Genomic DNA, 14491 nt, shown 5'->3' on the forward strand with positions numbered 1-14491 from the left:
GCAGCTTATAAATTAGCCCCAGGCTTAATGTCCAAAAGGAGAGCGCTTTTTCACTGTGACCCCCTCCACCACCCAGCAATCACTTACACCGTAGGACCCCACAACTACTCCAGGACTATGACCTCACTTCTGGTGAATTCCATTTCGTCCTGGCCATTTTTTTCCCACCATTCCTGCCAAGCTCGGTCTATGAGGTCCACACATGTACAAATACTTGGCACAGACCCCACGTAGTTTTCCTGGGACTGGTATTTCACAGCTGAGACATGAGGGACCGCAGATGCTGTGTGCTTCCGTGATTAAGGGATGAAGAGGAGGACCGAGCGAGAAGAACCCTTTGAGAGCCGACACAGACACTCAAGCCGCTGGCACAGGCCTGGTGTCATTTATGTCTGAAACCCGACCAGGGTCCACGCTTGGCCACTTCTCACTCGGGTCTATTTATAAGGTGCCTTGCACATTCCATAGGAAATGTCCTATACAATGCTTGCTCTTAAAGTAAGGGAATCTCTTGGCAGGCTTACTGGGAAACATGGGGCAAAGTCGGGGTCCAGCGCACAGTGGGAGCCAATACACATCGGGGTGAATAGGCAACGGGAGTGTCGATCCTTCTAAGTCTGCTTGTTCATAAGTTTTGGGGGCTGCTAATTTCTGTGCATTTGCATTAATGAGCTAACAGGTGTGAATGAGTTCTGACTTCTATTTAAAGAACCCTGGCTCAGACACACCTTTCCTTTCCTAGGTTTGGTAAAGGGGTGGGGGGCAATCTGAACAGCAGGCCATTGATATTACACCCGTTTACTATCTGCTAAGAGTGGACTTTCCTTTTCTTCCTCGATGTTAGCAGTGCTGCCCCTAATGTTGCTAGCAGTGTCCATAGCTTAAACCTGGCCAAAAACAAAAAAACAACCCCCCCCACCAAAAAAAAAAAAATTGATCTTCCAAAGGAGCAACTTGCCCCCTTTCTTCCAGCCTCAACAGCAGCGCTCTGAAGGCCAAAAACACAGAAGGTGTCTCACAAACAGGGCTGGAGAAGTCTATCCTTTTAAAAAAAACACTTGCATTTAAACTCTGAAAGATGTTCTTTTAATGCCAGGGTTCTTGCCTGTCGGACACTCTCCCCCAGCTCTCCCTCCCCACTTCCCTCCAAGAACCAAGGATAGAGCGCCAAAGGAGTTTTAACACACAGGGACAAGTTGGCTCGAGGACAGACCCCCTGGTTATTTAAAGGGCACTACAAGAGGGGGCAGAGACAACTGCCAGCAGGGTAGACCCCGGCTGCATGCCAGGCCTCACTCTGGATCAACGTCTACACTGGGACTGAGGTGTGGCTCAATAGTAGAGCAGTTGCTTAGCATCACAAGGCCCTGGGTTCAACCCCAGCGTAACAGAAGTGTCCATGTTTGTGTCCCCACCACCACCCCCTACCCCTGCCTGCCATGACTCTGAAGTCTGTGTGAGTTTTCAACACAGAGCACTTCTGTGGTCAGGATGCCCTGCAAACTTCCAGGAGCTCCATGCTGTCTCCAGGACAGGCCTCACCAGCAGCAAATTTAAAGCTGTCTTAACTGGGAGGCTTTTCTTGCTTGCTCCTTGGAAATGCCCATTGTACAGTCTGTTAATATTCTGACCCGCCCCTTAGGGCTATCCTGCATCCTGACGTAGAAGCCTCTTCTTAAGGAAAAACTCCACTCCTTCTTTCTCTCTCTTTCTATTTCTCTCTCTCTCTCCATTCCTATAAGGTGTGCACCCCTCGATCCCTCTCTCCCCCTCTCCCTCGCTTTCTCTCCCTCTTTCTTGTCTTCTCTTCTTCTTCTCTCTATTATAATAAACCATTTCCGTGTGGATGCAGCGTCTGGGTTAAGTCCACCCGCCGCCACCCTGCCCATATGGAGTGGGTCGCCCACAAGCCCGCCACTGCCTCTGCCCAGCATGTCAGTATGTTTCCCTGCACACACGCATGCATGCACGCACTCGCGGAATACCCTCAGGGCCCCCTCTTATGCATTATAACACAGTCCTTTAGCATAATGTAACACTGCAACCAGCGAGGCTATGGGAGTGACGCACTGTGCCAGGACAGGTAGCCTCCCTGACTGGAGCCCTACAAGGGAGGAAGGACTCTTCCGACAAAAGGAACACCTACAGCAGGATGAAGGGCTACTGGACAGTTAATTACATTTTTAAAAGTAGATGTGTTTACATACGTGATCCCTTTTCTATACCACGGGAAATACCTCTGTGAATGAAAACACCAGAGTAAAGGATGTGTGGGTTCTCTCACCCCTTCTAGGGAAACAAGCTGCTGTGGGATGGTCTGTATGTCAAATTGCTCTGGTTGGTCAATAAATAAAACACTGATTGGCCAGTGGCCAGGCAGGAAGTATAGGCAGGACTAACAGAGAGGAGATTAGAGAAAACAGGAAGGCAGAGAGAGTCACTGCCAGCCGCTGCCATGACAAGCAGCATGTGAAGATACTGGTAAGCCACGAGCTACATGGCAAGGTATAGATTTATGGAAATGGATTGATTTAAGCTATAAGAACAATTAGCAAGAAGCCTGCCACAGCCATACAGTTTGTAAGCAATATAAGTCTCTGTGTTTACTTGGTTGGGTCTGAGCAGCTGTGGGACTGGCGGGTGACAAATATTTGTCCTGACTGTGGGCAAGGCAGGAAAATTCTAGCTACAACAAGCTCCCTTGACCCGGCCTTTGTCAGTTTCCTAAACTTACTTCCCCCTTTAAAATATATACAATAGAAAGGAACCTGAATATATATTCAAAAGAATGGTGGTGTTATCATAAGGTAGCCAGTCACCAAATGACAGTGGCCAGAAATACAGCCGTGGAGAGTGTAGGCTCTGGGCTGCCAGGCTCTGCCGGCACAGAACACTGGTGCAGGCCAATAAAAACAGGGAGGAGGAGGGCCTGGTGGTCACCTCTCTGCAAAGGCCTCATTTTTGCCATTCACAGAGTAAGAGTCAAGTCTGGAGAGCAGATCTATCCTCCCGGGCTCTCTGAGCTGTACTGCTGGCGTTACCTCCCAGGTTGACCCATCCACCTTTCCTGGAGACTGGCTGTCCCTGTGGATTTGACTTCGTTCAGTTTTCTCTCTGCAAACCCGTGGCTGGTTTCTGAAGGCTGTGATGCCTGCACGCAGGCAGTACTTTGCCATCTAGCACCAACAGGACCCAGGAGGCATTCAGCGGGTGAAGGGCTCTGAGGCTTACAGACCTTCCCTAGACGGGACATGCGAGAATAGCCGGCCTCCTGAGGTGGGGGCTACAGTTCTCAAACAGTCCATCACAGGACTACCACCTGCTGACAAACTACGGTTTTCACCCAAGGACTGGGAGGTGACTCATCTGTTAAAACATTCTGCCCCTTGTTCTTAAGCCTCCTTTATGCTGTCCACAGCACGTGGTACGTGGGGAAGCAATTCCCACTCACAGCTTAAAGAATCATTACATATAACCACAGGAGGAAAGCAGAGCAGTACTTGGACCCACTTCATAGATGAGAAAACAAAGCCTTACTCAGGAGACCAAGCTTGTAATAGACACTTTGGCTAGAGACCCAGAGCTCAAAATGTCCCTGAGGAACAGATCAGTGGTGCAGCACCCACTGAAGGTTGGGAAAAGTGTCTTCCTGGGCTGTCCGGTGATGAGTCACCCGAGCGCCATTTGAAAAGTGTGCATCTGCGCCCTACCCAAGCAACTACCAGCCTTCTCAGACGGGGACCCTGTGTGCTGTATGGGCTACCAAAGTGCTTCTTGTGAAAGTTTCAGAGTCCTGAGACACTCACTCATGAAATCTATGGGGAAACAAGTACCTCCAGTATGTGGCCATTCTGTTATACTTCAGTTATAAAACTGAGGGACGTCTAACTTGCAATTTAAAGTGGATACACCAAACTCTGTCTAAAAACTGTCCTGGGGAAACATTAAAGTGCCAGATGCTCATGCTTGGTGCTCTGCCTGGAGGGCCGGGAACTCTGCCACTCTCAGTACCTAGTGGCTTTCCCCATGGGATACAGTGATTCTGCTTGCTTCTGGTAAGTTAATACCAATATATGCTCAGCTCTCTCAGAGGAGGGGCTTTTCCTGTCACAACCCTATGAGTCCAGACTGAGTTCCCTTAGGGCATATACCTAGGTAGTGCCTTCTCAGGTGACCTGGCATCTGAGGTTGACAAGGGTCAATGGTACTGCACAGGATGTTTTTAACACTTTTTGATTTCTATGCTTTGGAGGTGATATACAGATGCCCAGCCATAGGGTGTGTGTGTGTGTGTGTGTGTGTGTGTGTGTGTGTGTGTGTGTGTATGTGTATATGTGAGTATGTGTGTGTGTGTGTGTGTGTGTGTGTGTGTGTGTGTGTGTATGCAAGCACAAGGGTAAAGATGTGATGCATTCTCTCACATGGTGTGTGGGGGGAGGGGGGCAGTGTGTGACAGATCCCCAAACCACAGATGTTTGGTCTCTTTTGGCTGTGACCACCTCTGGTGGTGGCATCAGCAGCTACTTCATGACACTGCACCACTCAGCTCAGCTATGGGGTCCCTTTCCCAACCTACACAGCCAGATTTTCCCACCCAGTGAGCTTGTTTTCGGCGATTACCATCTGAACCTCCCCTTCAGTCCTGCCACGCAGGGGCTGCTCTCGGGCCTCAGAGCTGAGCAGTAGCAGCTTCACGGAGATAAAGATATCCAAAATCTTCAACGCCTCAGAAGTTCTGGTCCTTTTCTGGTGGGGAACCTGTCGCTCCACACTTCCAACCTCACTCTGACACCCTCCCCAGCCCATTCTGTACTGGGAGTTACTGGTGACTCAGAAGCCCCCCCTGTATGGAAATGTAACCTCTCTTCAGCAACACAGGAACTGTGTGGGTAGCTTCAACACTGCATACCAGGTTACCATGGCAAGGGAGAAGGCTGAGGAAGCTGCTGGTGGAAAGGAGATAGTCCCCATCTTGCCCAGAGGCTGGAAGAGTGTCTCCAGACACCGTGAGGGCGGCTTGCACAACACAAGCAATGAGGAACTGTGGAGGGAAACCCTAAGGAGCTTTCTTGGAAATCAGGAAAGACCCAGCCTGGTTTCCATGCCTGCTTTCTCTGCTGTGGGACAGGAAGCCACCGGATGCTCAACTGCCAGGGTAGTCTGTCTTATTACATCTCCAGGCACCCACTGCTGTGGGATGTTCTGTATGTCCTGTGGGAGCCCGTTCTTGGGTTCCTTGTGGCTTTACCAAGCGGGTCTGCATAGAGGATGATTAGGACCACGGGCCTGAGTGCAGGTGTCTGAGATGGTCTGCACTTGGCTGTGCTGGGGGATGGTCTGTATGGCAAATGTGTTGCTCTGATTGGTTAATAAATAAAACCTGATTGGCCGTGGCTAGGCAGGAAGTATAGGTGGGACTAACAGAGAGGGGAAAAGAAAAAACAGGAAGGCAGGAGTCACTGCCAGCCACCAGCCAGGACAAGCAGCATGAAAAGATGCCAGTAAGCCACGAGCCGCGTGGCAAGGTATAGATTTGTGGAAATGGATTAATTTAAGCTATAGGAACAGTTAGCAAGAAGCCTGCCATGGCCATACAGTTTGTAAGCAAAATAAGTCTCTGTGTTTACTTGGTTGGGTCTGAGTGGCTGTGGGACTGGCAGGTGACAAAGATTTGTCCTGACTGTGGGCAAGGCAAGAAAACTCTAGCTATAACCCACAGGTGTATTGGTGTGGGGAGGTGGCGGGGGAGAAGGGCAGGCTGCAGTTAGCCCTCACTCTGTCTGACAGGAAAGTTGCAAGTCACCTGCACGCAACTACACACAAGCCCTAGTTATTCATTGCAAAGATGTTGATTCAGGAAGGTTCTACTGGATTCCACATCCCTCCTGTCACATCCCCTCAGGGCCTTGCCACAGGTAGGAAACTTCACAGTGAGCCACACAGTGAGAAGGGGGAGGGAGACAGAAGGCAAGCGGACTCGCAGTGAGCCCCAGCAGCTCACTTACCTCTAGGTTGAAACAGCTCTGGCCTCCCAGCCCGTGGCTCCCGGGATCCCCATCAGCACGCCGGTGGTGCAGCTCCCGAGTGGCTCGGAGGCGCGGGCCCTCTCTCTCGTCCCCTCGATCCTGACTGAGCTGCCACTCCAGCTGGTCTCTCAGTTTGGACTGTTAAGTGCACGAAGGGGATTTATTTTGTTGTGAATTTTTAAATGAGAAACAAAAGACAAAGGGGTAGGTAGGTAGGTAGGTAAGGAGGGGTGGGTAAAAACAAAAGTGGGTAGACAATGGGAAAACAAAAAAACAAAAACAAAACTACCAGACAGGGAAAAGCATGAATGGAAACAATCAGCTCAAACACTTAAGAGAACGAAACCAAAAGGAGCATGAGCAGGAAGATGCGCTAACATGGAAAGCGGGGTGAATGTGGCGGTGGCGGCTAGGCGTAACACTGGGTATGGACACATGCAATGGGAACAGGCGCACTACCCATGAAGGACACAGGGGAGAGGCTCTGCCTTCCTTACTTGTTGAGCAGCCAAAGCCACAGTCCGGGGCGGCAGCTGGGCCATGCACCCGGGGCGCGAAGCCTGGGAAAGCGGGTCCTTGCACCCTGGGCGAGCGAGGGAGGGCGGCAGGAGCGAGTGGCGGAGGGATTTTCCATCAACACCAGCCTTCTCAGCGCCGGCTCCTCTCCCCCATCCCGGCTTATCTTCCAGAGGGGGTAGGTGGGGCCTGGGGGATGCCTGAGACTTCTCAGAACTGCACTTGTCCCTCTGGCGATAAACCCAGAGGGAGCCGGGCGCTTGTTACTCTGAGTCTAAGTGTCCTGACTGTGGCGGGAGTTGGTATTTTGTCTTAAGCTCCTCACAGCTTCTTCGTCAGGGTGGCTGGTTGGTTGAGACACCAAGAAAGGAGCCATGGAAGGCTGCATCGGTCCCTAGCGCCTCCACTGGGCTTTAACTTTGTCACGAAAGGCCCTCTAAACCAGGAAAAGGGGCACAATTCAAAGAGTGGGGGGGAAGGAAGGAGGAAATAAAAAGGAACTTATAAAACAAAATGAAAAGAAAGGAAAAAAAATATGAAACCAACCGAGAGAGAGGATTTGTTTGACGCCGAGGCTTTAGTACAATGCAGGTCTGAAATTAAAACCAAGCAGCGGTGAGCAGCGCGAGTGCCAGAGCAGCCATACCAGCCAGAAGGAGGAAGAACGAGACGGAGCAGGGAGGCGAAGCCGCGAGGCCCCTTACCTGCAAGTCTGGGCCCAGCTCCTTCCCCAGGGTCCCGATGGGGGAGTCCCGGGACACCGAAGTCACGGTGGAGAGGAAGCTGGATGACTCTGTGAGGTGGGATAAGGGCGACAGACCGTCCACAATCCGGGTCATCTGCTCCAGGAAGGCTTGCAGCTCCTTCCTGAAAGCCTTCATCTTCACGTGGATGGTCTCCAACAAGTAGGGGGGCTCGTTCTGGCTGCTACCCTCACCTTCACCTTGGACGCCAGGCGAGGCCGATCCACTGCCCCGCAGGCCTGAATCATGGATGAAGCCGTCCGTGTCAGTGATGAGGCGCTCCACCGTCCGCTCCAGCCGCTGGGCCTCCTGCTTTATGGTCACCAGGCACTCGGTGTCCTCCCGGACTCTTAGGAGCTCTGCTGGGCACGGCTCACTCGCCTCTGAAGGCTTCCCACTTCCAAAGCCGGAGGTCTTCTCGCATACGTCCTCTGAGTCGCTCTCCCCACCAACGGGGCCTTCTCGCTTCGGCTGGGGCAGGCGGCCCTCCTCGCCATCGCTTTCTTTCTTCCCTGCGTCGCTCTCGGCGTCACTGTCTCGGGGGCTCGGGGCACGCAGCCCCAGGTGCGCAGCAAGATCGCACCGCTGGACGTTGGACAGCAGCAGCCGGTTCTCATACTGCAGCTTCAGGACCTTCCCATTCAGCTCATCGATCTGCAGCCTGGCCGACTTCAGCTCCTCCTGCAGGGGAACACTGGCCCCGGGACCCTTAGATACACTGTCCCAAGCCACCCTGACAACTCCTGGTGAGGCTCAAACTTGAACTTGCTCAGCTCGTGGGTCAGCTGCCGATTGTGGTCTTCGATCTCGGATATGGACCTCCTCAGCAACTCAGCTTCTTCCTCCACAAACTGTAGGTGCCGACGGAGCTCCGTGGAGGACTCCAGGGAGTCCCCGAAGGGTGAGGTAGGAATGCTTGGCACGTGGTCCCTGCCCGTTCCCTCTCGCTCGTGCTGAACCCGCATGTCCTCCATCTCTGCTTTGAGGCCGCGGTTTTCCACCTCGAGTTCCACGATCTTCCGGCCCAAGATGTTGGCTTCCTCCTCCACCAACTTCAGCCGCAGCTTCAGCTCGGCCTCCCTGGTGCTGGGGGGCCCACCAGCCTCCCTGTTGGGAGCGGGCTGTCCACATCACCATAGAGGGACTTATACTTCTGCAGCTCCTGCTCTAACTCGTCCTTCTCCCGCCCCAGCTTGGCCATCTTTTTGCGCATCAGGGAGGCTTCCTCTTTGGCAAACTGAAGCTGGCACTTCAGATCCGCGCTGTCATCCTGCCAGGCAAGAACAGCCCCAGGGAGGGTTATCTGAAAATACCAAATGTGTGTTTTTTATGATCCCCTCACACCTCACCCCCGACACGCACGCACGCACGCACGCACGCACGCACGCACACCATTCTTCCTGTTGGTACGGTTGGCTTTGGGACAGAAAGGAACCATGACAAAGCCACAGTGAGAACTAGAGCCTCTGCAGATGGGGCCCTGGGAAGACCCATAGCTTGTTGCTTTGTCAAGAAAATGAACAGTTAGTTTTGGGGGAAAACCATGCACATAAAAACCATCACACAAGTTACATACGAAGAAGGAGAAAGTTAAAATAAAGTCCAACATGCATCAGGAACATGGTGGCCCCTGGTAACCATGAGGAGCCAATATGGTTCATCGCCAGCACCCAGAAAAAAAAAATCACCAAAATCTCTCATCAAAGCTGGTGGTAGAGCTAACAAGACTCGGTAAGTACATCCATCCTGAGGCGACTATAAACGCCTCATGTGTCTGGTGTTCTGGAAGGTTCCACTAGGACAGGGAAGTTGACAAGTATAGTTGGAGCTAGCTTTTCCACTGACTAGCTGAGGTACGTGAGCTGGGGAAATTCATCCTCCCTCTTGGTATCTCTCCTTCCTCAAGTCTCCCAGAACGATATGAGAACAGAACAAGGAGACAGACGGCGGGCATCAAGGAGCTTTGAAAGCTGAGGTACTCTATAAGAACACACACTGACACTGAGAAGATTTTGGCTACCACAAGCGAAGACACCAGGACTCCTTGCCATGCAAAAACCACTTTAGAGCCTTTGGTTCCGGGCCTCTGTTTTAGCTGCTGTAACAGAGCAGGAAATTAAACACAGAGACCAAAAAAAAAAAAAAAAAAAAAAAAAAAAAAGCTAAGAGTTTACAAACCTGGGAAGTGGTTCTCAGCAGAATACCAGAGAATCCAGAGGGCTCCCGAGGCCCTTGCCTGATGGAGGTTAAAAAAGTCAACTGCCTTTTCAACCTGGGTCTCCAGGCCTTGAAGCAATCTATACTATCTTGGTCTTATGGAACTGGTTTATTCTTTGTGTTCGATAAATAGAAACGGTTAATTACACAAAGCAGCCATGTTTGATTGGCCCCGTAAATTCTAAAAGATTGACAGAGGCAAGGGTGATGTCTGCAAAGGCTCCCGCGTCACACGGAGGAAGTACTGACGCCAGGTAGGAGACTTGCTGCCACCCGGGCTGTCAACCACGTGATGGAACAAGTCAGCCTTCCGTGTGTGACTGACTGCTGTGTTCCTACCATCCAGGAGGATCGACGACATCCTTGAGCTCAGGGAACCGCAGCTACTCTCCGCCACATCCTGGCAGCACAAAGCCACCTGGGAGTGAGATGTAGAAACTGCTTCCTTGGGGACTCCAGCTTGCTGCTGGCTCACTTTTCCCTGACCACGAACTCGTGCAAGGAGAACTGAGTGACCTGGAAGACTCAGAAGAAGTCTACCAGCAAACTGCAGAAAGCACGATGTAAGGGGTATCCCTTGGAGCCTTTGGGTACCCTATGAGAGATACACCCCCATTGCTGTCCTCTGGGACCTCTTACCTAACACACACCCTCTGAGCACTATGCAGAGTGATCTATACATATCTTCGAGTTCTGAGGACTTCCACCCTAAGGACTTAGTTTTGACTAACTAGAAGTGAGGCTACCTGCCCTATTTCTTTTCTTGTTTTGTTTTTTGAGACAGGGTCTCTCTATGTAGTCCTGGCTGTCTTAGAATTCTCTATGTAGACCAGACTGGCCTCAAACTCACAAAGATCCACCTGCCTCTGCCTCTTGAGTGCTGGAGTTAAAGGCATTTGCCTCCATGCCTGGCTGCTCTACTCTTTTAACTACTAGGTAAAAATGAGTTCATAGATTGTGGGATTGGATAGGACTTTCTGAGACAGGACTTCATGTGTTTGTAAGGACATACGGTGTGCTTGATCCTGACACTAACAAAGCACACCTGCTCCATCCCTCATCCATCCATCCATCCATCCATCCATCCATCCATCCATCCATCCCTTCACTGTCTATTTACTCAGTAACAGCAATTGGCATATATTTTTAAACAGCCCTGATTCCTCAGAACATTCAAAAGCAGAACAATGAAAACTACTTTCCCAGCTTCCTGTTAGACAAAGATGTGCACAGAATCCACACACACCGACAGGTCTCTGCTGTTCACATGAAGAGGAGTTTAAAGGAAACTATAATACTTATCAATGGAGACAAGTTGTAAATACTTTCTAACCCATTTTTTCTGGGAATTAAATGCAGGAACTGTTAGAACTAACTCTATCTTTAACTGGGTGACCAGAGTGTGCCCATTGGCCTAAACTGCCTAAATGATCTCACCACTACCTCCACGGCAGATGAGTCCTTCAGCAGGGACTACTGATGATAATGCCCTTCAACCAGACACCCATCCTCTGCCTGCCTCCAGCCCGAGACTCAAGCGGGCCAGAGCAAGAGAGGCGCAGGGCCATGTGTTGTAACCCATGTGAGGCCTTGGCCTCGGAGGGCCAGGGAAGATCCTGCCTGGCTCTGGAAGCAATTGTTGTGAAACAGGAGCCTGGATCAGGGACTCCTGCAATCTCTCCCGGGGCTAAGGTGAACTAAGTGACTGGGGAAGGGGAGTCCCTGAAGATTCTGAGACTCTGAAGCTTCCCAGTGTTTACCACCATCTGCTTATGCAAACAGCAATCCTAGGGCCCTGCAGTCACCTTGATGTCTAGAAAACTTGGCCCTCACACTAATCTCCATTCTCCACTCTCACATCCTCCCCAGCACCATGGTCCCCATCTCCTTAAATCTAGACCAAGTGGTAGTCATGGCTGCGATTCCACAAATGGCTGAAAGATGTCCAGTCTGCCATCACCGAAGATTCATCACTGCCCGGGCTTCTTTTCCTCGGAGAAAGAAACTATACAAACAGCGGGTGCTCTAACACATGATGAAGCATGCTGTCATTTCTACCAATACCCATGCACACTACAAGGCCTGCCACCAGAACTAAAGCAGAGGGGAGGGGGAGAGGGGGGAAAGAAAACTTGAAACCTGATAAATAAGGAAGTGCAGGGGTTGGTCTCCTTCACTGCAGCTGAAGCAGGACCCACACTACTCTGTGGGGTCCACGAGAGAGAGGGAGGGGTCCCTCTACCCAAGGGAAGCTGAACTCAGCCTGTTCTGAGGAGGAGCCCACTCCCAATGAGATAAGTTCAGCTCAAACAGCTGGCAGCTATACGTTATTAGTTTGTCACCAAAGACTTCGCCGAAACTCTGCCAAGACTCCAGGGGAGGGATGGATCTAGGTTGAATCCTAAACTGGGAGTATCAAGCTTGAGTTTCGTGAGCCCATGGGTAATTCCAGACATAGTTTGAAAACACAAGATCAAGCCCATCTTTCCAAGGGAAACTATTCTAACCGTGGGCAGAAAAGGCAAGCACGGCGGCATGAGGTCAGACACACGGGGACCAGCACCATCACCAGCAGCCAGAAAGGCTTGTCAAGCAACAGAAATATATCACTGCTGGTATATATTCTTTGGCTTGCAAGTCTGCCATCTCGCCAGCACCCCAGCAGCCAACTGCTCATGTGCCTACCTTGCGCCTTGGTGCCAGCTTCCTTGGGGTTTTGGTGGCCAACCTGCAGTTCCCAGGGCGTTCCATTCCACCATTCTGCTGAATAGAAACTCCTCTCTCAATCACCCTGCAGACTGTGTGGGGCATCTCCACACAGCACGGGTTGCTTGGGCACAGACCCATGAAGCTACAGCTCCTGTGCCTGGCATGTTATGTTATACCCAACCTCTTCATCAGTCAGGGATTGCACTTGGAGAAAAAAGCCTTTTGCTGGGCAAGAGACGGGGAACTAGAAACATATTCTAAACCCAGGTTAGCAGAAACACCCAGCAGGGGGATGTGATCTATGGATTCTGAACTGCATTAGTGGGGGGCATGGGGGTGAAGGAGAAATCAGTCTTGTGCTGAGTCCTCAAGGGATACTGATTTTTCTGGAGGACACAGGCACCAGGGTGTGGCAGCTGGAATGTTCCCCACAGACTTCAGCATTTGAACACTCGGTCCCTAATTGGAGACACTGCTTGGTCCCTAATTGGAGACACTCCAAGCTTAGGAGGAAATACGTCACTCGTTGAGACTGAAAGGCCTCCAGTCAATCCAAGTTTGTTCTCTCTACTTCCTGCCTGCGGTTCAAGATGTGAGGTCTCAGCTCGCTGCTCTAGCAGCCCTGCTTCCCCACCTTGATGGTGATGGACTCTTATCCTTCTGGAATCGTAAGTCCATACAAATTCTTCCTTCCAGAAGCGGCCTTGGTCATGGTGTTTTTATCACAACAGAAAAGTAATTAATACATGAGGGACTGATAAAGAGGGGGTTTCCAGGGACGGTGCATACAGGCCCTTGATGCCCTCCTAGTAAGCCTGACTCACTGCATCTCTCCAGTGACCACTGGCTATTTAGAGTCTGCAGAAACTAGATAGCAATAACATCTTTGCTCCCTTCAAACGCCTGATACCAAAAGCAATTTTAAAAAGAGAAAAGGAATCCAGCAAGGCAACTTCAAAAAACCTAGAGAGCCCAGAAGAATACATACCCTGTATGTAAGAGAAGGCTGAACTTTCTCAGTTTTTTTTTACTGCCTGAATGTTTTACCTTCCAGCAAGCCAATGTAAGGCATTGTTCAGCTACATATTTAAAACACACATACTCACAAACCAATGGCATATAAATGACCCAACCAGCCAATGGTTGCACTATCACACTATGTGAATGACTGTGAAGCACTTTCTGGGGGTTAGGAGAGCTGTCAGACTCCTGGACAACACTTACTACAGCGTCACACATAGCCAGTTTGTTCTCTTTCCTGAAGAGCCTGCAGGTTGTCAGAGCAAGAGAGAGACAAAGGACGGAGCTGGGGTGCGGTGAGGAAATGTTCACCCTGAGAAGGTTGGAGCGAACTCCAACGCATTGGCGGGTGATGTTTCTTTGAGAGCCCTAGAGGCAAAGAGGAAATTCCGAATGGGGTGGCGTCCTTGTTAGGACTAGAGCTCTGGCATGGAAACCTCAGCTTACCTGGCTAAGACTTTTCTTCTCTTTGTACATTTCCCGGCTGCCTCTTCTCTTCAGGGAACTCTGAAAAAGATCCAAGCGTCGCTTTGTTACTGAGGGTAGCACATGACAGCCGGCTCTTGTCCCTCCTGGTGGAGCTACTTGGTTCTAGAGAAAACAACACCCCACTCGTGACATTTAAATGGTGTTGCATGTGTTTGGTGTGGAGTGCTAAGGTAGTTGACATTCTAATTACCATCGCTAGGGAGCATTCATTCCTCAGTTACTCTGTTTAATGCACAAAGAGGGTTCTTAGATGAACTAACATTAAAGAGAAGGCAAGAAGATAGACACAGGAAGTTTCAGAAACAGATACAAAGCAGGTCTGGAGCTGGCTTCTTTCTGAATTACACTTTGTTCAGCTAAAATCAAAATTAATTCTTGTGTTCTGAAGGGTCAGATTAAAAAGTGGTAGGCTCTTATTTATGGAGAAAACAGACCAGGATTTACCGGTCTTCCAGTAATAGATGCCGTGTGTGCCAGAAGAAAATGAAATATGCAGATGTGAAATGAAAGCTAGAAGCAGAGACAAAAGGCTCCTAACTCCGGTGGAGAATTATTGGTGCTGGGAGCAGGGAGCCTGTGGGTGGAGGATTCCTCCAGTCCTGTGATCTAACAAACCACAGACAAGGCTGGGAACCACAAGATTGCTGAAAAAGACTGAATTCATAATGGCAACCAGAGTGGAAGAAACTACAGGGCTTAATATTCACCAGAAATCTGCAGAACCCACTGGAGGGCAAACATGAAATACTGGTGATCAACGAACGGCAATGA

At 50.5% G+C, this 14491-nt stretch overlaps 1 protein-coding gene across 1 annotated transcript in view; it reads right to left on the reverse strand.

Moving 5' to 3' along the window:
- The window catches only part of Mtcl1 (microtubule crosslinking factor 1), a 110625-nt gene that overhangs the window by 41627 nt on the left and 54507 nt on the right, over positions 1-14491 (reverse strand). The window contains 5 exon segments of the mRNA XM_037210181.1: positions 6006-6164; positions 7247-8007; positions 8010-8390; positions 8393-8555; positions 13679-13738. Of these exon segments, the coding sequence (XP_037066076.1) occupies positions 6006-6164; positions 7247-8007; positions 8010-8390; positions 8393-8555; positions 13679-13738 (1524 nt within the window).

The sequence above is a fragment of the Peromyscus leucopus genome, chromosome 13 (assembly GCF_004664715.2).
Source record: "Peromyscus leucopus breed LL Stock chromosome 13, UCI_PerLeu_2.1, whole genome shotgun sequence".
NCBI lineage: Eukaryota > Metazoa > Chordata > Mammalia > Rodentia > Cricetidae > Peromyscus > Peromyscus leucopus.